Genomic DNA, 23,651 nt, shown 5'->3' on the forward strand with positions numbered 1-23,651 from the left:
GTCCTTCTCCAACCCCAACAGCTTCAACTATACTGAACATGAAATAACTTTTAATCTAACTCCTCTGGCACACGGATCAGGTACAGTGAGGATATCTCACTGACAAACAGATTGAACGGTCTCATGCTCTTGTCTCCAATGTCAGGCTTTCAATTCTGGCAGAACGGAAACAGATGTGATCTGACCCAGTGATGGTTACCTTGAGTTTACAAACTTCAAGGGAGCGGAAAAGGAAGACGAAGGTTGGGTGCTGACAGTCATTGTTTCATTGTTTGTAGTTAAAAACACTTCCTAAGGTTTTAACACTCTATATGCAACCGTTGGCAGCGTTAAGTAATAAGCTCTGTCCAAATGGTTGTATCTCTCTATGTAACTCCTTAATTAATCTAAAATTTTCATGTGAAACAAGGTATTTTTTCATTTCATCTATTGGGAGAATTGTCTTAATTCTCTATACCTAGTCTGCGGGTGACTTGAAAACACAGGTTGGTGTAGCAGGGTAGTATCCCTGGAAACAAAAAGAGCAAGCTCACACAGCCATTCACAAGCACAGCTAATGACCTTTAGTCAACACGGCATGTGTGCCTCAGAATTTGGTCTACAGAAGAGTTTGTGTCCAGCGGACATAATGCAAATCCTATTTTGTTAAGTCATCATCTTTTAAAATTATGTTTTTTGAAGGGAAGGATGTCTTGGGAGATATAATGAGCAAATAAGGGGCAAAGAAGATTGTTTAAAAAAGAAAGAGTCTCTATACTCAAGTAACTTATATTCTAACAAAGCAACCAATCAAGAAGGGCCATAAAATTATCTGAAGTAAAAAATCCAGACCCGTGATGGTAGGTATGTGAATTGAAAGTCATTAGGCTTTACTATCAATCTAGTGAGAGTACTCCTAGAAATGCCAATTACATACCCAGAATCAAATCCCTTCTTTCAGGTTATTACTAAACCTGAGAAGATAAAATCCAAGATAGCAGAAATTTTACTCCTCAAAATAAGAGTCACTGACTAAATTATACTGCACAGACAAGCAAGCTACCCATCCAGTTTCTCTATAATAGGAACAGCCAACACTGCTCATATGTGCTTGACAATGTGCTATGTGTGACATATATATTATCTCATTAATTTATTTGAGCAAGCAGCCTAACTATTTTCTAATGTGATCTGCAGGTCTTCTTCTCAGCTGGGTACTCACTATGTTGAAAGTTAAAAGCATACATTCAATTACAACAGGACTAGGTGAGTTCCCCCTCACAGTTCACAAGAGACCTTATCAAAAGAGCCAAGAAATAAAGACTCTTACCCATCCACGGCTCCCGCTGAGACTAATGTATTCTCATCTTGAAAGAGGACCACGGTAACGCTCTGCTGGAAATCCTAATAACACAAGGAAGAAAAAGAAGTAAATCTTTTTAGATATCACAATCTTCACCAACAAGAGACCAAGGTACTAAATTGTCTGTTTTCCCCCAAACTCGTGAATTAGACTAAATCTTCCCTTACTATGAACCGTAATCAGCGCTGACCAAGAAGTAATTTTAGCAAGGAAATTACATAAACATCATTAGGTTATAGTATACTGTTAACATTTTGACTTACACTCAAGAAACATACTGGTTATTAAAAGATTTAACTTGTTTAAGCCTACTCTGTCTACTTAGAATGAGACCTATTAATAAGCTGTGTATCCTTAGGAAACTCATTTAACTTTCCTGCTCTTGTTTCATCTATAAAATGTTACTGTATATCTAGATTACAATATTAAGAATGTGTCTAAAGAATTACAGATGAAAGATGATTACATGCTACAAAAAATTTAAAGGTACTCAATGGAGTTTTTACCTAATTGCTGTTAACAAGTTTTCTTGGCTCAGGATCTAATTAAATGTCTGAAAATGTTACTCATTTAAACTTCACCTGGCCTCTGAAGACCTCATGCTAACCCTGGCAGTTTCCATTCATGCTTGTGTCCTGTTCATGGTATACAATTTTAGGTCCCAATGTTTTAGCAACCACACCTTGCCAAAATATTAAGTTGGGCCCCACAGACCAGGAGTACTGGGAAAAACACACACACATACATTAAAATAAGAGCAATGGCGATTTATTTTAAAAAAATGTATTATGGGCATTGTTTGAGCTTTAATATACTTCTTCAAACTAGTGAATCCCCCTCTCCTAGTGAATCTCATTATGCGGTACAGACAAGTGCATGCATGGAGACCTCTAGGGATAAGGCTCAGGAAGCTGAATTTTTAACATGCTCCCTAGGTTCCTCTGTTGCACAGTAGGTTTTGCAAACTACTACTATAGGTACTGAATTAGCATTAAGCAATAAACCCATTGATATCAGGAGGAAATGAAGATTCTCATTCACTTAATATATAAGTTCTGTTTTATGCCCAAGATATTCTTTAAAATGAGATTCTATCCCACTGTTAAAATCTGCATACAGTATGTATACAGCTAATAAAACCTTACCACAGAAGGAGCAAGTCCTTTTGAATTTTGTTTCTTCTTAGGTTTTGAAGGGGTTTGCTTGTCTAAGGTATTGTGAGCACCACTGATTTGATTCACTTGCCTATAAAATCCATCTGTAAGATATTCCAAGGAAATTTATTCAGTTTTCAGAACTTTATTCCTATGCAGCATGTAATAATTATATGAGATCTCAAAATTAATTATATTTATTAGATTAAGTATAATTAGAAGCCAGCAGTGCTACCATACTACATCTTTTGTGGTGAGATAACGCATAAAAAGAAGTACATGGATGTTTACAGCAGCTTTGTTCATAATTGCCAAAATCTGGAAACAACCAAAATGTTCTTTGGTAGGTGAATGGATGAATAAACTGTGGTACATCCCCACAATGACGTATTACTCAGTGCTACAAAGAAGCGAACTACCAAGCCAAAAAAAGACACGGATGAACCTTAAGTGTGTATTACTAAGGAAGAAAAGCCAATCTGAAAAGGCTACATACTGTAATTATATGACATTTTGAGAAAGGCAAAACCTGGAGACAAAAGATCAGTGAAGTGATCTTGTTATCACTATGAAACTATCCTGTATGCTACTGTAATAATAGATACATATCATTATATACCTGTCTAAACCAATAGAATATACAAGGTTAAGAGTGAACCCTAATGTAAAGTACAGAAAGACCCTGGTGATAGTGACCTATCCATGTAGGTTCATTAACTGTAACAAATGGCCAACTCTGGTGCAGGATGTTGATTGTGTGAGATGGGGTATATCAGTACAGAGAGAATTCTATACTTTCTGCTCAATTTTGCTCTGTATCTGAAACTGTTTTAAAAAGGAAGTGAGCAGGGAGATGATCATTAGTTTCCGCTTAATGGCATCATCAGGCAAGCTGGGCATTACATTTAATCTATTAAGTAAAAAAAATTTATAAATTAAAAGATAATTTATGAATAAGCCCATGAATTAATAATTTCAATTCCATCAATCACTTAGGTAAACAGCATTATAGTTCAGAAGACAATAAAAGGTAAATAACAGGGTAATACTTGCAACAATTGCTAAGATCATGAGAATTAGAATAGTAGCAGAAATAAGTATTATGAACATGTGCCCCACCCCCTGGTGGTTATCAGATAAAATCAATAAACCTTTTATTCAAAATAAGTATGGGGACAGCCAATGTTTATCAAAATTAAAAAGGAACTAGACTACCTTTTTTGTTGCACCTGGTGTCCCAGACCATAATGTTGCCATCTCTTCCACCTGTACAGAAGACAGCTGTGGGGAAATAGTTTATCAAAAAAGTTAACAAAACTGGTCAATCACATTTACATTTAAATTTAAGTTTCCTAGCATATCTATTATATGCTAGGTTCTATAACTGGCGTTGGAGATTAAAAATTAAAAACATATGTCTCGCCCTGGCAAGGTTGCTCAGTGGATATAGTGTCATCCCAGAACACCAAGGTCACAGGTTCAATCCCTGGTCAGGGCACATACAAGAAGCAATCAATGAGTATACAGTGAAACGAAACTGAGTGGAACAAGTTGATACTTGTCTTCTCTTTTCCCTCCCCTCCTTCCTCTCTCAAAATCAATTAAAAAAATATATATATAATATATTTTTCTCAACAACAAATAAGAGAAAAAGCTGTGAAGGAAAAAGATTACAAAAAAACCAACACTTATGGTTAAACAAAAACTTTTTTTTTTAGCATCAAGTGAGAGGCCAGAGATAAACTCCCCCTGCATGTACACTGACTGGGATGCACCTGGCAACTCCTGCCTAGGGCCGATGTTTGGCCCATCTGGGGCCACTGCTCTACTGCTCGGAAACGAGCTACTTTAGCATCTGAGGTGAGGCCTAGAGCCATCCTCAGTGCCAGGGGCCAAATTGCTCATTTGAGCCATGGCTGCAGGAGGGGATGGGGGAGAAAGAGAAAGAGAAAAGGGGAGGAGGGGTGGAGAAGCAGATGGGCACTTCTTCTGTGTGCCCTGGCTGGGAATTGAACCCGGGACTTTCACACGCTGGGTGACACTCTACCACTGAACAAATCAGCCAGGGCCTAACAGAAACTTTATAAAACGACATAAAACACATGTCCTGGCCAGATAGCTCAGTTGGTTAGAGCACTGTCCCAATATACAAAGGTTCTGGGTTCAATCCCCAGTCGGGGCACATACAGCAACAGATTGATGTTCCTGTTTCTCTCTGTCACCCTTCCTCTCTCTCAAGTCAATAAATTAAAAATAAATAAAAACAGATTAAAAACACCATATTTATGTGTATAAACATACAATGTTATTGTAATAACAATGATAAACAAGCAATAACCAAAATAGAGTACCTACTAAGTGCTATACACTACCCTAAATTATATCTATATATTCATATATACAAATATTTACATCTAATTATAGCTACATAAGTATTGCATCCTAACTATACTATATAAATTATCTCAATCCTTGTTATCAACCCTATTAAGTGGGTTATTATCCCTATTTTACAGATGAGAAAAGCTAAGGTAAAGAGAGGATAAGTAACTTGTAAAGGTACTCTTCGACAGTGTGAATCCAAAGCCCATACTCCAAACCTCCAAGCTCAGTATAAAAACATGGACTAGGTTTTTTACAAAATTTGTGAAAGGGGTTTGCCTCTGGAGATGGAAGGAGGGCAATGGGATTGGAGAAGAAAACACAGGAGAACTTCAATTTATCTGCAATGTTCTAGTCTTTGAAATTAAACCAAAACAACTTCTGCTTCCTATATTGAAGAGTAGACACTTACCAAACCAATCCACCTGCATTAGCTGTTAAACTCTGGAAAAAAATATAAAAAACAACCTGAGGGCTCTATAGAGACTGAACAAAAACATACAATTTTTGGAGGCAACAACTGAAGCAAGTGATTGGCTTGGGGTAGGTTACTGGTCTTTTGTGGTTTTACCTTGAGGCCAGCCACAGTGGCAAGCAGCTAAAATGCTAATAGAGAAACTTGCCACCTTTCAAGCTAGAGAAACTAGGAAAAGTAGGGCAATAAGAGCTGCCAGTGAGAGGGGTACCCTAGAGAAAGCCAGAGAAAGAAAAGCCAGTTCTGTGTTTAAACTCAGTGTAAGTCTCTGGCTGACCCCTGACCTATCTATAAAGGGGAAAACTAAAAGCAGCTTGCAACTAAGACTTAAATGACTGAACAGAATTGAGATCCAACACACAGGTTTCATAGTCAGCAATTTGAGTCTAACTCAGTTAATTGCCTATTAAAGTAAAAACATCAACTCTTTTCCAAGCAATATAACAGAATCCAGAGTTCACCATAGCATTCACAATGCCCATATAAAAAGTCAGAAAAATGAGTCATTCTCAAGGGAAATGAAATCCACAAAGGACAAGATAACCTTGAAAGAACTCAGATGCTGCTTGATAGGTTGTAAAGCAAATATAACTATGTCAAGTGAAATAAAGAAATAGATATTCTGAAAAGATGAGAAATCTCAGCAAATAACTCACAAAAAAATTTTAGAACAGAAAAACACAATTTCTGTAATGATAAAATTCACTGGATAGGTTTAAGGCAAAATGAAGAGAGCAGAGAAAAAGTTAGTGAACTTGAAGAGAGAGCAATAGAAATCATTCAATTTGTAAAAAATAAGATTGAACATTACACCAAGTGAATGATACCAGTCACAAAAGACCACATATTGTAGTTTGTTTATATGAATGTGCAGAATAAGCAAAGCTATGGAGACAGAAAGTAGTTTAGATTGTAGGACTAGGAGGCAGATAGAAATAGTCTAAATTCAGACTGAGGTGATGACTGCACAACTCTGCAAGTAAATTAAAAACCACTAAACTGTACACTTTATATGGGTCATTTTTATTATATCTCAAATTTAAGAAAATTTTTTAAAAAAGTCTCAAAAATTCATGAAACAATTTCAAATATCTAATTAGAGTCCCAGAAGGAGAGAAAACCAGGCAGAAAAAATATCTCAAGAAATAACAGCAGAAAACTTCCTAAGTTCAGTTGAACACATTTGTAAATTTATATATACAAAAAGCTTCAAACAGGAAACCATATCTAGACACATCATAGTTAAAATGCTGAAAACCAAAAATAAAGAAATCCTGAAAGCAGTCAGGAAAAGCAATATAATATATATAGGGAAATGACCACAGATTTCTCAATAAAACCCACTGAAGACAGTGGAACACCATCAAGTAATAATAATAAAAAAAAAAACAAACAAAAAAACCCCACCCACCTAGATTTTTATAGCAAACAAAATATCCTTTAGAATAAAGATGAAATAGACATTTTCAGATAAAGAGAAAACAAAGAAGATTTATTACAACCAGACTCACACTACAAGAAATGTTAAGGGATGTTCTTCAGGCTGAAGAGAAACTATATCAGAGGATGAGGAAAGGTAAGATACTACAAGGGGGAAATTATGATTTTAGTTTTGAATATGTTAAATTTGAAGTGCTTGAAGGAGAGGTTAAGGCTGGAAATACAATCTGGTTCAATATAAGTGTAGCAAAAAAACAACAACGAACAACAAAAAACCAAAATGGAAATGGATCAAAGTATTCAATAAGGTATAAATAAAAGGAAAAGAAGGCCCAGTATGAAAACCAGGGCCATGCAAACAGTTCAAGTTGAGTAAAGATGTGGCATCCACCAAATCAATTATGAAGGAATAAACAGAAAGAACAAGAACCAGAGGTGGTGGTATCACAAATTCCAAGGAAGAAAATATATAATTTTTAAAAAATGGTCAGAAGTGTCAAATTTTGCACAAGAATGGATGATTTCAGGAAGAATGCCGAGAGTGAAAAACAGAACCAAAGTGAGATAAGGATTTAGCTATCTCCTGATTACCCCCCTAAGAAACTTAGGATAGGAAATAAGAACGTTAGCTAAAGGAGAACACAAGGTTACGGTGTTTTTGTGAATAGGCCACAGATATGCTTGAGTCTTTCCTACCAAGAAAGAGCCAACAGAGAGGGAAAGCTTAGAGCTACAGCTGTAACACATAAGGTCATAGGGAGGATCAAGAATGTGTCTCTACCTTAGCTGCACATTGAAATTGATTAAAAAAAAAAAGCTGCCTGGCTCACTGCCCAGAGATTCACATATAATTGGTATTTAAAAAACAAAACAAAACAAAACAAAAAACCTCCCCAGGTGACTGTGCGTAGTCAGGGTTGAGATCCAGTGGCCTAGGAAGGACTGGCCTTAAACTAGAGAATGAAAAATGAGAAAGTCGGTGCAAATATGAAAGTAAGTTTGTAGACAGAAAAAGAAATACACTTATAATCATCTAAAATGATCCACAAAGAAGTTCTAGCACCCCTTTGCCATACAAAACTCACGTCTGTATCCATTTTCCTTGCTTTCAGGGTGGATACTTAGGGAAGGGAAATACCACTAGTATGACTATGTCCTATCAGGATTATTTGTATCCTGCCTGTATACCCCTGAAAAAACTGGATCAATCATCTTTTCTACCATGATACCTACACAGAAGAAACTAAGCAGCTACATGGTCCTCCATTTTTTTTTCCCTTGAAGAGTAGCATTAATTTAGGGACAAGAATTAACACTGGTTAAGATACGAATGTGATGTAATAGCCACCTGGGAAGTTGGCCCAAGGAATAAAGAGAATGATGACTGGTACTGGTGGCAGTAGGGATGCCCTGTGGCTGGCCAGTGGATCGATGAAGGTCCCAGCTGGACTGAGATCTTTAATTTTTTGGTTTATCTTCCACTGCCTAACCCTGTTTTCATAAATGATAATTTCAGTAACTTGAAGTCCTCTTTCAATGGGATCTGTCAAGAGGAAGACTTGGGGAGTATATATCTTCTCCTTCTGATCTTGAATGTATTTGGAGACTTTCTTCAGAACATTCTCATAATGAGTTTCCACACTTAAGATGGTGTATGCTGTTAAACAAGCCAAACTGCCTTCAAGACATGATTGATCCCCAAGAATCTCTGCTTCTACAAAAAGGTTAGAGTCCAAACTGCTGCCTATCAATCCAGTTCTCCACGGGAACCGGTCTGGAACTGGCAGCATGTACCACTGCTGTAGTCTTGCTGAATTTGGATAACTTCCTGAACACCAGTGCCTGCTGTGGCCTCATGGCAAGAACAAGATGGGCTATGTCGCCTCCTCCGCCCTCCAGCTGCTGCTGCTCAATTTTTTTTAAAATGCGTTCACATCTCATCTCATTTTTATGCTTACAATATTTTTTGTAAGTAGAATAGGTATTAGTCTCATTAAATTAGGAAATAAAGGTCCAAGGAGATAAAAATGACTTTGCCCAAGAGTTCCGAGTCAGAAACATAATAGAACACATGGCAGTTGTAAACGTGTCCTCACAAGGACATCTGGCTGAGATGGATGCACAGGCTAAAACCTAATCTGTGTTTTATTAACCTACCTATGTGTCTTTGCGGGCAGTGTCCAATGAGACTAATTCACACTAGGGCATGTGTGGACTACTAGAAACCATGATAAAAGCCACCTGCCCCAATTTCTAACTTAGTGCTTTTCCTAATAGACCACATTAGCGCACATTCAATACATACAGTTTAAAAAAAACAAGCAAGAGACCAATAGATAAGGTGTTAACCTTTTCTATTACCCTTTAAATAAATTTACCTTTATAATGTAAATTTTCTTGATCTTATTTTTATAAACTCAAAATGAATTGACACAGGGAATGTAATAATATACTAGAACACAAACATACCTAACTTTATACAAAAGATGTGTTCATAAAAAGTTATGCCGAAATGGAAAAAAACAAACCAAGCCATGCCACATTTCCTCTTGAAGATTACAGTCTCAACCACAGCTACAATAAATTAAAATTGACTTTGAGTTCAAACAGCCCAACAACTTAGTTTAATGTCCCTGAGTGTTCAGGTAAAGTGGAAATATTCTTTTTAAAAATAGTTGTTTTTAAATGATAAAGGTCTCTATTATTCTGAGATTTAATTTAGATGAATTCAGCCACTTCTTTGAGTTTATTGGTCTTTTTGTAAAAAAAAAAAAGTAATAAATTACTTTAGAGAGAAATACATTTCAAAAGAAAAAAAATTAAAAACAAAGAGCTCATTCTGACACTCCAGCAAAGTTTTTCTCTACCTGCTATAGTACTGTATGTATTATATAACTCCTTAGGTCTTCTTTCTTCATTGTAATAGTAAAATAAATACAGAAAGATCAATTATGAGTTGAAAACATACTAGGGAATAGAGCTACTTAAAAGAATTACATGATATATTATTAGGTAGAGAATTACATTCAGTTTATCAGGTTTCCCACCCCAGCCTCAAACCCCATTTAAATTTTACAAGTAAAGTTAAAATAACTATAGTATTTTACAAATAGAGTTAATCAGTGTCCAGTACAGGGTTTAGACTTCAAAGGACAGAGTTAAACAGAGGTATTGTGGCTGTTAATAAATCTTTACCTTATCAGCAAGATTATAGGAAAAAATTACCTGAAGATGTTTGACTTTCAGGGACAAGCTAGAAACAATGTCCCTGAGAATAAAGACCCAATTTAATTTCATTCAAGTTTTCAGTCACATTAGAATTTCAACCATCTATGTAGGTAAATAGCAACTTTGATAGGGGAAAAGGTGGAAACAGCTGCAGTTGCTTATTACCCCATTGTGAAGGAGGGAAGGAGATGCAGCGGATAGGCACAAACCTACCTTTCTCAAACTTAGAAAAGGCAACTGACTTGAGGCTGCACTGATGGCCTTTGCATGTTCCCAGCAGCTCACCAGCTTTTACATCCCAAAATTTGGCTGACTGATCACCTGCTGCTGTAACCTTCAAAAAACATGTGATCACAATTTAATAAAGCAACCCTTTACCAGTATGTACTCAGACCCCCAAAAAGTGAAAGTCACTTACAAGTTTAAGTTCACCTGGGACCCAGGCCAGGTCAAAGACAGCATTCCAGTGAGCCATCCATTCTAAACAAAGAAAATGGTGAATGTGAAATGTCTACACTATGTTCCGTGGTAGTCATATCAACAGCAGTCAAAATGCCTTGAAAGTTGTAGTAAAAGATCAATGCTCAGCACCCTATGGTCCACTGGCCAGAGTATTATAATGAAGAAGGAAGATTTAAGAGTTTAATACAAACCATCTCCTTCATTACTACATAGAACTAACATTTGATATCAAATTTCTTTTCATGAGGTGAATCTTTATTATATGCGGCTTCAGTGTCTGTCGCCGATAGTTTATTGGTTGCTTGTGTAACTGTACTAGCCAATAGGGTGAAGTTGCCACGGCATTCAAATAGTCCCGCCTTCTGGCATGCCACCTCACAAATTGAGGTTAAAGATGGGAGCAATTATTATGCTGTTAAGAAATCTTAACACCAGAAGGGGTCTTTGCAATGGTACAAGACTAGAGGTTCTCCAATTGAAAAATAATGTCATAATAGCTAAGTCTTTGACTGGCTCCTCTAAAGGTGAAATACATGTCATTCCAAGAATTGATTTGGCTCCATCTCAAACAGGGTTGCCATTTCAATTGAGACGTAGACAATTTCCTGTAAAACTTGCCTTTGCTATGACCATCAATAAGTCTCAGGGCCAAACGCTTAAGCGTGTTGGCATTTTTTTACCTGAGCCTGCATTTGGACACGGTCAACTTTATGTTGCCTGTTCAAGAGTTCGTGAAAGAACGGATGTAAAATTAAAAATAATTGATGGTCCTCTGCAAGGCGAGCTTAAAAATGATGGAAAGATCTACACAACAAATGTTGTGTACAAAGAGATCTTTGACATGTGAATTAACATTTTATTATTTAAATCACCTTTATTTATTGAGCTTAGCGGTGGCTCTTAAGAAATGTACCGCCAGTGGTTTCCTTCATTGCACTCTACTTTAAGCAATTAAGCAAGTAGAAGGGGGAAACCCCATGGGGCAGTAAGCAAAGGGGCGTCCTCGCCGCCTGCCCTGGGTAATTCAGTTTGAATTAGCGGACACCTTTGCACAAATCATTTTAATTACAATTTATAATATCTAGAACAGCGGTCATTTCGTATGACCGCTAGGCTTTCTAGTAGTAATATATCCTCTATAACAGAATCTTTCTAAAGCATTTCCAGTTCAAAAATCTTCATCCTGCTCTCAGCATGAAGCACTTTAGTTTGACAGTCAGGGTTCTGCACGCTTTGTCCTTTATCGCTGTTGCAAGGCTTATCTCACTGTTCTTCAAACAAAACTGGATCAGTCCCTATTTCCTTACTGTAGCCTATTCTTCCTTATCGCTAGGCCTTTGCTGATGCTTTCCCCTTAACCTGGAGTGTCTTATTCCATCTCTATTGGTCTAAACACTGAAGTTCAACTCAATGTCTTATCCTTCCTGAAAAATTTTCCTCTGCTCCTCTAGTACACGAGTGCTTTCTCTATTTCTATGGCATTTTATTTGTACGACTACATCACTTTTATTTTATTTTTTTATTTATTTTTTATTTTTTTGTATTTTTCTGAAGCTGGAAACGGGGAGAGACAGACAGACTCCCGCATGCACCCAACCGAGATCCACCCGGCACGCCCACCAGGGGACGATGCTCTGCCCCTCCGGGGCGTCGCTCTGCCGCAACCAAAGCCACTCTAGCGCCTGGGGCAGAGGCCAAGGAGCCATCCCCAGCGCCCGGGCCATCTTTGCTCCAATGGAGCCTTGGCTGCGGGAGGGGAAGAGAGAGAAAGAGAGGAGGGGGGGGGGTGGAGAAGCAAATGGGCGCCTCCCCTATGTGCCCTGGCCGGGAATCGAACCTGGGTCCCCTGCACGCCAGGTCGACGCTCTACCGCTGAGCCAACCGGCCAGGGCCTACAACTACATCACTTTTAGTCTTTGTTTTATTTTACTTATTTCAACAGTTGGCTAACTAGTTCCAAATTATCAACTTAAGGTCAGTAGAACTTATTCTTATATATGAAAGATGTTTGGTCAATATACATTATTTTAAAGCAATGTTTCCCCAATCACATTTAAGTGAAAGAGTTAACCTTTTAAAAGAACTGTTTTTAATCCTAAAATGCATTTTGAATTTTCAGTAAAGCCAATGCCATAGCTAACATTGAGAGAAATAGCCTGATTAACAGACTTAAGTCTGATTAACAGACTTAAGTCTGATTAACAGACTTAATCAGAAGTGAATATAATTGGTAATGTAGTAAATAATAATTTACTTGAGGTTTTATAAATTAAAAATGTTAAACAATGTAGACCTAGACTTACCTTTAACACACTTCTTTCTGTATATTTGTGATTCTGTGTTATATAACCTAACGAAGCCCTCTTCATTAGCAACTGCTAGTATATGCTTCATATTGGGAGCTAAATAAGAAATAAAGAATAGAATACATAAAGAGGAACAAAAATTTTAGAGCTGATTATAAAACAATATACATATACACACAAATATATATAACCTATATATAATATAGATTAATTGAAAATGACTAAGTAAACACAAAGAATCTGTTTGAAAAGAGGGAAGATGATTCTACCCTAGTGGCATCTAATAGGAGAGGTAATTTGAATTAAAAACTGCTTAAAATTTGCCATACTATCTAATTCAGCAAATGACTCAAAACCACCAAAATTATCTTCAGATAGCTCTTATTTAAAGAAGGGATGAATGAAGGGTGATACTTAAAACAAGAGTAGTACTGGCCAATGGCAAATAAAGGTATATGACATAGGCCACCACCAGGTTGAGTCTGTTAGTTTAAAATTCCCTTTTCACAACCTTTTACTTTTCCTGTTTTAGAATATTAACAAGTATTTCTGTTCCTGTTCATTTGTTCCCCACTGTACAGTACTACAGAAAAACAGATTCAATCAGATCAAAAGTGGTACCTACTGGGCCAAACGGTTTTCACAATGGCTGAACCTTCGCAGCCCTTTCCCTCTATCAGTTTTTTTAAAAGTGCTATAATGGTCATGCTTTAGAGGAAATATATAATTATGGACAGAGATTAAGAAGTCTATTTTATAAGTCAGGAAGAACAGTACTTAGAAAAACTCTACCACCTATCTTTTTTTCTCTTTGAAAGGAACATACTTCTCTATATTTCTCCTCCAAATGTGAAATAGGGTATTTTTTTTTACCAAGCCTAGCTAGACAGTATTTTTCTTACCAGAAGAGAAGGTGCATCCAAAAGGAGGAACCGGGGCTCCTGTTTCTCCATAAGAGGTGTGCTCATCATTAGAGCTGCACTGATAACCAGTTAGAAGAGACTGTAAAGGGTATTGTGAAGACCATCCTAAAATAAGATACAATCCCAATATATCATCACATTTCAGTACTTTACACAAATGCAGAGGTCAAAATTTGTAAAAAGCTTTATATACTTAATTATACACTGCTCAGAAAAATTAGGGGATATTTTATTGCTTCATATTCATTTTGAAATATCCTCTAATTATAGATCCACTCACTATTTTTGGTCTGCTAGAATACTGTTTCTGGTTTTTTCTAAAGAAGAATGAAACAGCATTCCCAAATTCTTGTGAGGTATAGCTTTGGCTTACCATCTAAATGAAGACTTTTTTAATTTATTGATTTCAGAGAGAGGTGGGAGGAGAGACAGACAGATACATCAATCCACTTCTGTATGTGCCTGACCAGAGATTGAATTGGCAGCCTCCGTGCATTAGGATGATGCGTTAACCAACCAAGCTATCTGGCCAGGGCTAAATGGAGACTCTTGGTACTGTACTTAAGACTATAAAAAACAAGTGACCTCTGCACATTAAAAGAGATATTACTTCTTTCCACCCTTTGATAACAATCACAACCATTAAAACTGCCATTTTCTTCAATTAAAATTTAGTTTTTTGCCTGACCGAACGGTGGCGCAGTGGAGAGCACTGGACTGGGATGCAGAGGACTCAGGTTTGAGACCTCGAGGTCGCCAGCTTGAGTGCGGGCTCATCTGGTTGGAGCAAAAAGCTCACCAGCTTGGACCCAGGGTCGCTGGCTTAAGCAAGGGGTTACTCAATCTGCCCAGTCAAGGCATATATGAGAAAGCAATCAATGAACAACTAAGATGTTGCAACGAAAAACTGATGCTTCTCATCTCTCTCCATTCCTGTCTGTCCCTATCTATCCCTCTCTCTCTCTCTCTCTGTAAAAAAAAAAAAAAAAATTTAGTTTTTAATATAAAATTACTATAAATTCTTAAATTACTGGCAACATTATACATAATCCAATGGTCATAGTTAAAGGAAATAATTTAGGTCAATGTGCCTACTGTAGCCACTAACATATTCATAAATCGATACTAATTTCACTTTGTGTTTCCTTTCCACTGCTAAAATTCTAGGACTCTAAAATGTTAAAGCAACAAGTCATTGTATCTTCAAGTATAATAAAGTAATTTTAAAGTAAAGTGTTATGTACCCATCCCTTGAATATAAGAAGTTAGCCCTGGCTAGTAGTAGTAGGGTCAGGGAAGTCTTTGGAGGAGGTGAAATCAAATATGAGTTTGGAAAGATGAAGTTTTCATTGACTATATAAGAGAGGGGAAGAAATTTAGGGTGAAGGAAAAGTTTATTCTGCTTGGGTCAGAAACCTAAAGCGCACTATGATCTATGATCTAAAACAGGTTGGCTCAGTGGGTCGAGTGTCAGCCCAGTGTGCGGAAGTCCTGAGTTCAATCCCCAGTTAGGGCACACTTAAGAAGTGACTGACCATTTGCTTCTTTTTCCTTCTTCTCTCTCTTTCCCTCTTGCAGCCAGAGGTTTTGATTGGTTCAAGCATTGGACCTGGGCGCCAAGGATAGCTCGCTTGATTTGAGCATCAGCCTCAGGTGCTAAAAATAGCTTGGTTGATTTGAGCATCAGTCCCAGATGGGGGTCGTCTCTCTATCCCTCTTCCTCTCACTTGAAAATAAAAGGCATTTTTGTATGAACATCAAAACATTTTAAATAAATAAAAGGAACATTGATTCAATGAAGTTATTGAGAATCAAATGTTCACAATGAAGTGATAATCTATCATCGAGAGCTGTCTAAATACTTAACGAATTCTCACATTTTAGGTTGCTTTCAATTACTGTTTTTCAAGAAAAAAAATGTCTGAAGACATCTTAGCCTGACATAATTTCAGATGTTCATAGAGATAACCTAAAGTAATCAGTACAAAAGAGACAAATTCAATCCAGACTTAGTAATTATTCCTGAGGGTATTACCTTAAGGTCAGATATCATTATAAATCAGCCATTAAAGACCACTAAAAGAAGAATACAATAATTAGTTATCCACCCACAGAAAGACTTTAAAAATAAAAATGCCGCTGCTCTAAAGTTATATAAATGTATACTTGTGGTTCGGGATTAAAATAAAAGAATCTAATGACAAACACAAATTCAAAAGAACTAAATCTTGAACAGTTTAGGTCGAATTAAAGATGATATGTATAATGCAATGGAGATCTAAATTTTTTTTTTTTCTGAAGCTGGAAACGGGGAGAGACAGTCAGACAGACTCCCGCATGCACCCGACCGGGATCCACCCGACTCGCCCACCACAGGGCGTCACTCTGCCGAGACCAGAGCCACTCTAGCGCCTGGGGCAGAGGCCAAGGAGCCATCCCCAGCGCCCGGGCCATTTTTTGCTCCAATGGAGCCTTGGCTGCGGGAGGGGAAGAGAGAGACAGAGAGGAAGGAGGGGGGGATGGAGAAGCAAATGGGCGCTTCTCCTATGTGCCCTGGCCAGAATCGAACCCGGGTCCCCCGCACGCCAGGCCGACGCTCTACCGCTGAGCCAACCGGCCAGGGCCTGGAGATCTAATTCTTTACAATTAAACAGTGACGTCCCCTCCCTCAATCCTGCTTCATCACCTACAGCAGTGGTCCCCAACCTTTTTTGGGCCATGGATCGGTTTAATGTCAGAAAATATTTTCACGGGCCGACCTTTAGGGTGGGACAGATAAATGTATCACGTGATCGAGACAAGCGTCAAGAGTGAGTCTTAAGACGGATGTAACAGTGAATCTGGTCATTTTTAAAAAATAAAACATCGTTCAGACTTAAATATAAATACGGAAATAATGTAAGTTATTTCCTCTTTCTCTGTGGACCGGTTCCAAATGACCCACGGACTGGTACTGGTCCGCGGCCCAGGGATTGGGAACCACCGACCTACAAGACTAATATCCAGACACTAACAATGACCTAACATGACTTAGTAACTAGTCCCCTCCATTTCTGTACTCCCCACAACACACACATCTTGGACCAGGCATCTTAAACTATTTTGGGATTCTTACAGTGCTATGCTGTTTCCAACACGACCTATAATGCCTTCCTCCACCTGTAATGCTTTTTCATTTGAAAAACCTATTATATACCCAAGGTACAATTTAAAATTACCTGCAGAATTTTAGAGTATCTAAAATTTTTTTTTCAGAGTATCTAAAGCAGGGGTCTCAAACTCGCGGCCCGAGTTTGAGACCCCTGATCTAAAGACATGAGAACTTTCAGAGAATCAATTTCCTGATTCTCAAATTCTATGTATATGCATTTCTAAAACTGATCTGACTGAAAAGGTTGAGGCCCTTTTCCCTCTTCTCCCTTCATCACTGCCTTTCTTCCACCTTCAAAAGAAAGGCATTTCCATGCTTCGGTCTTAAGCCTTGCATGACCCAAAGTATAAAAACCTGAGACCCCAATCCAAGACAACTGGTGACCTCTTTTAAAAAAGGCATCAATCATAAACACCCAAATCCATCCCTTGAAAAGATACACTTCCAGTAAAATTTTACTTTTTGCTTAGTATTTATTAAAATAGTCTACATTGTTTTGATAAATTGCATACTAGCAATTGCAATGATAATTCAATCAGAAGAACTTTTAACATGTAGAGGCTTATGATCACAGATATCAGTTTAAATATATTGTTTTACACAGAGGAGTATGATAGGGTGATCAATCAACTTTCCAAGCTTAAAATCAAATTACATTGGGACAAATTCTGTGAGAGAAATAGTGGGGAAAAACAATTCAAGGGATAAAAGAAACTATGTAGAATGTCTAACAGTTAAAAGAATTAGTTAAGAGTTCATATTTTTAAAAAATGATTGTTGTTATTAAATCACTATAGAATTTATACTCTATTATGTATATGTCTAAAGAGTAATATAGTATTTTTATTTTAAAATGTCAACATTCACAATATAGCCAAATGAAACCCTTTATATTTGTCTAAACTTATGATAAAACTTCTAGATACCAATTTTAAAACACACAGAAGAGTAATCAGATTTCCACTTTAGAAAGATCATTGGCAGCAATGTGGAGAATAAACTGAAGAAAGGGAAACGAAGAGTCCACTTGGGAGACCTGATATATAGTTCAGACCAGAAGGTATCAGGGCCCAACCTAAGGAAATGAAATGTTAAGCATGAAACAGATTCAAGATATGGTGAAGAGGCAAAAATCAGTTAAGAAAAATTCAAGAGATTTTAATCTCTTTAATGTGTATCTTGAGGAAAATGAAGAAATTCTGATTAACTCTCAGGTTACTGGCTGGAAAGGCTAGTTTAAAATAATGGAACCACTACCAAAACTAGGCAATACAGCAGGTTTGGGGGGAAAATTAGTTCAGTATTGGTATTTGAATTTGAAATGCATGTGGAACTGACCATCTGGGTAAGGCTACTCATACAACTCATAGTACTGGGTGTAAACATCTAGGGAAAGGAAGGTTGCAGGTGGTAGCAGAAGAAGCCCTGGTTAAGGATATGATCATCAATCGGAGTAGATGGAAGGAGAAAAGGGGCCTAGGATGGAATACTACATGGAAGGGGAAAAGGATGGTACAGTACTAGAATGTTCAGTGCATAATATATAAGAATGAATGAATTTCGGAGCCTAATACAACAATGAATGAGAATTTATGAACGAGAGGAGTAAACAGAGGATAGACTGGAGAATTAGGAAAAAATGTGTTATAAAATCGAGGCTAAAAACAAAATTAAAGGGTATTTCAAAATGAGTATGAAGCGTTGGAATATCCCAATTTTTGTGAGCAGTATAGCTTGCCACGGGTTACACAGACCGTAAGGAGTAGAGGTGGATTTAAAATGCTGGCATTCAAAACAAAAACTCTTGGCATTTTATTGTCAAAGGCACAAATTTTAAACATTGTGTTGTACTGCCACTCATGTCACAGAAGGCAGATAAGTTACTCAAGGAAGGTCCCGGGGAGACAGAAAAGAGGGCGTGTTTAAAGTATGATTAAAGATACAAAGTTTTAGATTGGGGGCAGAAAGTTGAAGGAGTCCTGTCTCCTCCTTGAGTATCCTTTTCTTAGACCACAGATGTTCAACCTTTATCACCTTATGGCACACATTAATTACTAAAATTCTGTTGGACATCAACAATTGTATTTTTTGCCAATCTGACAAAGAAATAGGTAAAATTTTTATTCATTCACATGAGACAGCTATTGTTGTGTTGATTGTTGTCACCTTCTTGACAATTTAAGGTAGCAATTTTCAACAGGTCTGCTGCAAGAGGCACACCGCAAGAATTTTTAAAACAAGTAATACCTAACTATTTACTCAGGGGCACTGACCTCTTTTCCCTTAGATTGTCAAATTAAAAAATGATGTCAATACAACAATAGTCATCCAGTGTGAATGAATCAAAATTATACCTATTGTTTTTGTCAGACTAGCAAAAAATAGTATTTTTTGTGTGCTACAGAATATTAATAATTAGTTTATGTGTGCCATGATGAAAAAAGTTGAAAATCTCTGATCTAAAGGAAGAAGTGAGTGCCCCAACTATATAGTGAGATATTGCATGTTTTTAAAAATTCTCATGGCATACCAGTTAAAAAATCGAAAATCTGTCCCAAACCTGTGCCTTAAAAAATGTTCCCTTCTCAGATTCTTTTCTTTTTATTTCCACGTGGTTTTAAGGAAAGAAGACCTTCCATCTTTAAAGGAATGAAATTTCATCTCTCCAAGCTTAGTCTGGGTATAACTTCTCTTAATCAGAAAGTTTCAGGTTGACGGCACCCAAACCTAAGCTCGAAATTCTTATTGCCAATGTTTAAACTAAAGGAACCTCAAGAACTGTAGAAAATAAGTTAAATTTCTACATACTGATACGGAAATAATCCCAAGTTACATCGTTAAAGTGAAACACAAAACATTTTTATACCATTTCTGTAATTAATATATACTACCTCTGGCACTAAAAAACATTTGGAAAAATACACTTCTACCTATTCAACAGTAGTCATCTCTGGGGGTGTGTGGTTATGGGTATTTTTTACTCTATAATATCAAATATTTATGCATATTAAGTAACCAGGGAGAAAAAAAGCTTTTTGACCATGCTAGAAGCAGATGTTGTCTTCTCTGCTTGACTGAGTTCCTTAACAGCGAGTCAGATTCGCTGATGTACCTAAAACAGCAGGGCTAACTAAGATTCTACAACAAATTAATTAACCAATAAACACGAGTCTCCTTCGATCCCACGGAAGTGTCGAGAGAACCAGACAAACACAAATACACGCGTTTTCCAGTTAACGCGTAATCTAGACACGAGTCGTAACGGAGGCCATTTAAGTCAACTTCCCTCCTTCCGTCAGCCTACATTACTATTTAAAAACCCCAGATTACGATTAAAAGTGTCCCGAGGGCGTGAAAGTGCAACTTTTCCCCGCCGTCTTTGCTAACACGAATCCGCTCTGTCCGAATGAGAACTCCGGGGCTGGGAAACAACTGGAGTCGGCCTTGGTCCGAGGTGTGGTTTCGCGGGAGGCGAATCCCGCCAGCAACAAGCAGCAGTTAGGGCCGTTACTTACCATTTCTCGAGACGCCGAACTGGGGCTGACGGAGCACCGAACTGAAGAGCATCTGGGCCGGGAGAAAAGGCGCAACTGATAGAAAAGTCTTTGAAATGCCCCTAGGTTCAGCAGAAGTCTTAAATCGCGTCCTTCAGAAGAGGACTAGTTATAGCCTCCAACTCCCGCCACTGTAAGCCCCGGCCACCAAACTCCCCGCCAAACTGACGTCACGCCCTCTGATTGGCTCTCACCGTGGCGTCCGGGCGCCGTGGAGTCACTTCCCCCTCCTAATCCCCGCCTTCTTTTCTCCCAGCCGCGGGAACCTAGAGTTGAAGAGCTCCCTGAGCGCCTGCGCGGGATGCCGCAGAGGAGCTGGCGAACGGCGGGGTGACCAGGGCGCATGCGTAACATGGCTTGACAGCGCGGAGGAAAAATCCGCGAGGTGGTGGAAGAAGATGGCGGTGTTGGGACAGTGTTTGCAATCTTTCTGAATAGGCTAATCCAATAACTATTCGGGTCATGGCGTCAAACTCAACCAAGTCTTTCCTGGCAGATGCCGGGTATGGCGAACAGGAGCTGGATGCTAACTCTGCCCTTATGGAATTAGACAAAGGTATTCGAAAGAGCGGGCAGAGCGGGTGTGACGGGCGTGGGAGATGGCGCCACCAGGCGGTGGTAACCTCGGGAGAGCCCGGGAAGGCGCATGCGCGTACCTTCCCTCGCTGGGGCGGGCGCCTGTGCTTTCGGTGGGTCTAGGAGATTGCTGGGAAATTGCCGCGTTGCTGGATTGGCCTTGAACAAAACGAAGTAGCGAGCTCTAGTGATGGGCCCATTTTGACCACTTGGGGGCACAGTACCTCGATTTTCCAAGCAGTTTTTTAAAATGCTAATATGAAATTGTGAAATTATTTTCAGAGCGTTCAGTTGAGATCAGGTTTTCACCAAGAGAAGTGAATAATCTTGCACCACTTTATAGCGTTTTATTTGAGTTCTGTAATTCTGTTACTTGCGGGTTACAAGACAGGTTCATTGTAGCCAAGACCATTCGAAAACCATCCCTTGTTCGTTCTCTGCGGACAATTCCACGAGTTCTATTTCTTTGCGGAGGCGGGGAATGGGCAGTTGGTGTAGTAGAACGAGCTTTAGAATTACATTGAATTTCATTCAGATTTCACTATTTTTATAATCATGGGCAAGTCACCTAATTTAATCTAACCTCGGTTTTTTGTATGCAAAGTGGGAACAGTACCACTGAGCTGGCAAGATTGTTATGACTTAATGGTATGCAAAAGAAGCCTTTATTAAATGCTAAAAAGAGATATACCTTCTTTCTTAGATATGAGTGTGAAAGACAAGGACCCGATATTTGTCAGTACAGAACTCAAGTATTAAAATGAAGCCTTTGTTTCAGTGTATTTCAAGGATTTTTATTGAATAGGGAAAACAATTTATCACCTGCTATACAGTTGATTCTTGATTAACTGTAGCCAGTGTATAATGCATTGAGAATGGGACTAAAGGTTAGAAGGAACTAATTGAACTCCAATTTGAGCCATTTCCCAGCTCTCTAACTTGGACACTCTATTAACTTTTGAGGGACATTTTTGTTTTTTGGTTTTTTTTTAACCTGTGTACATTTCTAGTGGGTTGGTCTAAATAAGAGTTTCTCAGCCTTTTAAAAAAGTCTTTAACTCTGTTTGATCAACAAAAATGTCACAAAACACTCCAATTCGATATTCCCGTGGTTGAGTTACAGAATCTTGAGTGCACACCTCAGTCAAGAAAATAATATAAGCTTTGCTTTCTCTTACCAAAGCGGTAGGGCTTTTCCCCTCTAAAGTATAAAATTATAACATTAAATATGTTTTTAAACACTACATAATCTTTTCCTCCCCATTCTGCTAATTCCTTGCTTATTCCCCAGTGAGAGTTGTGGGTCCAGATAATATTCCTGCCAATTCTAAAGACATTTTCTGCTACCACTCTGGTCCAGGTGGGTTCATCCAATAATGATAGTAGGACAGTGGTTATAAAACAGAGATCGAGATGGGGTTCTGAGGAAATGAGAAATCCAGAATTAACTCTTAAAATTTTGCAATTATAGTAAGAAACAAATATAACACACTTTTTCCTTCCTAAAAATGAAATAGAAATATTTCAGATAACAAGTAAGTGGTTGTGTTCAATCCTCCCAGCAGTGCCCTGGCTGAGTTTTTTACGGATAGTCTTAGGCTCAGGAAGATAATTTTAACAAGATAAGACCAAAACTTGTTCTTGTTCACCTCACCATGCTACATTTTTTAAAGCTGTTAAGAAATTAGGTTATGGAAATAGCCAATTATTAGAATACAGTTTAGTGTTTTAAATCTGAGTCATTTCATTCTTTACCTTTTAAAGTATTTCTGTTTTGTGAGCCAAAGGTCATAGTGTCAGAAGGCTCCTACTAAAGAGAAAGGCCTTTGCAGCCAACTTTGTATCAGATGACCAATTCCATACCATAAATGATTGATTCAGTAGTGGACATATGACTCACACTGAGCCAATCAAATGTTTTCTCTTGAGAATCTGTATTATCAGACCAAACTTAGTCTGACAGTATTGAGAAGTGGACCTGGAAGGTCCTGCAGAATTGAGGCTGAGTCAAAGCTTTTAACAACTCAAAGCCACATGAAAACCAGTATTAGGAAGGACTGATTCTCAAAGCCTGGTTGGTGATCCCTTGAGTCATGAACTGATCTAAAAACCAAAGGCTCTTCTTCAATTCTTAATGAAATCCATACTCATTTATATGTATGGCTAAGAGCTCGTGTCTTGTTAACTTCAAAAGTGAGTTATTAGTAAATATTCCTAAAAGTTGGCATTCATAAAATATAATTTGTTTATGTTCTAAATCAGTATTCTATGTACATATTGCACAATATTATAAACAGCCCATCATGTACATTTACAGGTAATTTCTGAAATTTGGCTGGAGGATGTTTTATTATTAATGCATAACCAGTTGACTATCATTTCATTTGTTTCTATTTCTGCTTTTTACATGTAGTTTTATTGAGACTTTGCCATTATCAATTTAAGCTGTGGGTTATGTTACATTATAATGTGTGTTACATGCTTGTGTTTGTATTCCCCCCCCCCATTTTTTAATTAATAGACTTTAAGATGTGTATGGGTTACAGTTCCACTTTGAATCATTCTAACCCCTTAGCTAAAGCAAATGTTTATAACAGATTCTCCTAAAATATGCCTGTATGGAAGTTTGTATTAGTAGTGTTCTTTGTAGTGGATGTA

At 37.9% G+C, this 23,651-nt stretch overlaps 2 protein-coding genes and 1 pseudogene across 5 annotated transcripts in view; 1 reads left to right on the top strand and 2 right to left on the bottom strand.

Annotated features, from left to right (window-relative positions):
* The window catches only part of DTL (denticleless E3 ubiquitin protein ligase homolog), a 50,734-nt gene extending 30,178 nt beyond the window's left edge, over positions 1 to 20,556 (bottom strand). For 3 of the 4 annotated variants that reach the window (XM_066261415.1, XM_066261414.1, XM_066261413.1), the window contains exons 1-8: positions 20,379 to 20,556; positions 13,692 to 13,817; positions 12,787 to 12,885; positions 10,440 to 10,501; positions 10,235 to 10,355; positions 3,712 to 3,777; positions 2,488 to 2,600; positions 1,310 to 1,383 (exon numbers count right to left, since the gene is read on the bottom strand). In XM_066261415.1, the coding sequence (XP_066117512.1) occupies positions 1,310 to 1,383; positions 2,488 to 2,600; positions 3,712 to 3,777; positions 10,235 to 10,355; positions 10,440 to 10,501; positions 12,787 to 12,885; positions 13,692 to 13,817; positions 20,379 to 20,430 (713 nt within the window). In that variant the 5' untranslated portion in view covers positions 20,431 to 20,556. Of the gene's footprint in view, positions 1 to 1,309; positions 1,384 to 2,487; positions 2,601 to 3,711; positions 3,778 to 5,290; positions 5,301 to 10,234; positions 10,356 to 10,439; positions 10,502 to 12,786; positions 12,886 to 13,691; positions 13,818 to 20,378 lie in introns of those variants that run through there. The other variant, XM_066261416.1, reaches the window with a different exon arrangement.
* On the bottom strand, positions 8,113 to 8,650 carry LOC136324339 (golgin subfamily A member 7 pseudogene; annotated as a pseudogene).
* Positions 20,557 to 20,741: 185 nt separating the features above from the next.
* Positions 20,742 to 23,651, top strand: part of INTS7 (integrator complex subunit 7) — a 72,554-nt gene continuing 69,644 nt past the window's right edge. Inside the window, exon 1 of the mRNA XM_066261417.1 lies at positions 20,742 to 20,973. Coding sequence (XP_066117514.1) covers positions 20,880 to 20,973 — 94 coding nt within the window. The 5' untranslated portion in view covers positions 20,742 to 20,879. The remainder of the gene's footprint in view (positions 20,974 to 23,651) is intronic.

The sequence above is a fragment of the Saccopteryx bilineata genome, chromosome 2 (genome assembly GCF_036850765.1).
Source record: "Saccopteryx bilineata isolate mSacBil1 chromosome 2, mSacBil1_pri_phased_curated, whole genome shotgun sequence".
Lineage (NCBI taxonomy): Eukaryota > Metazoa > Chordata > Mammalia > Chiroptera > Emballonuridae > Saccopteryx > Saccopteryx bilineata.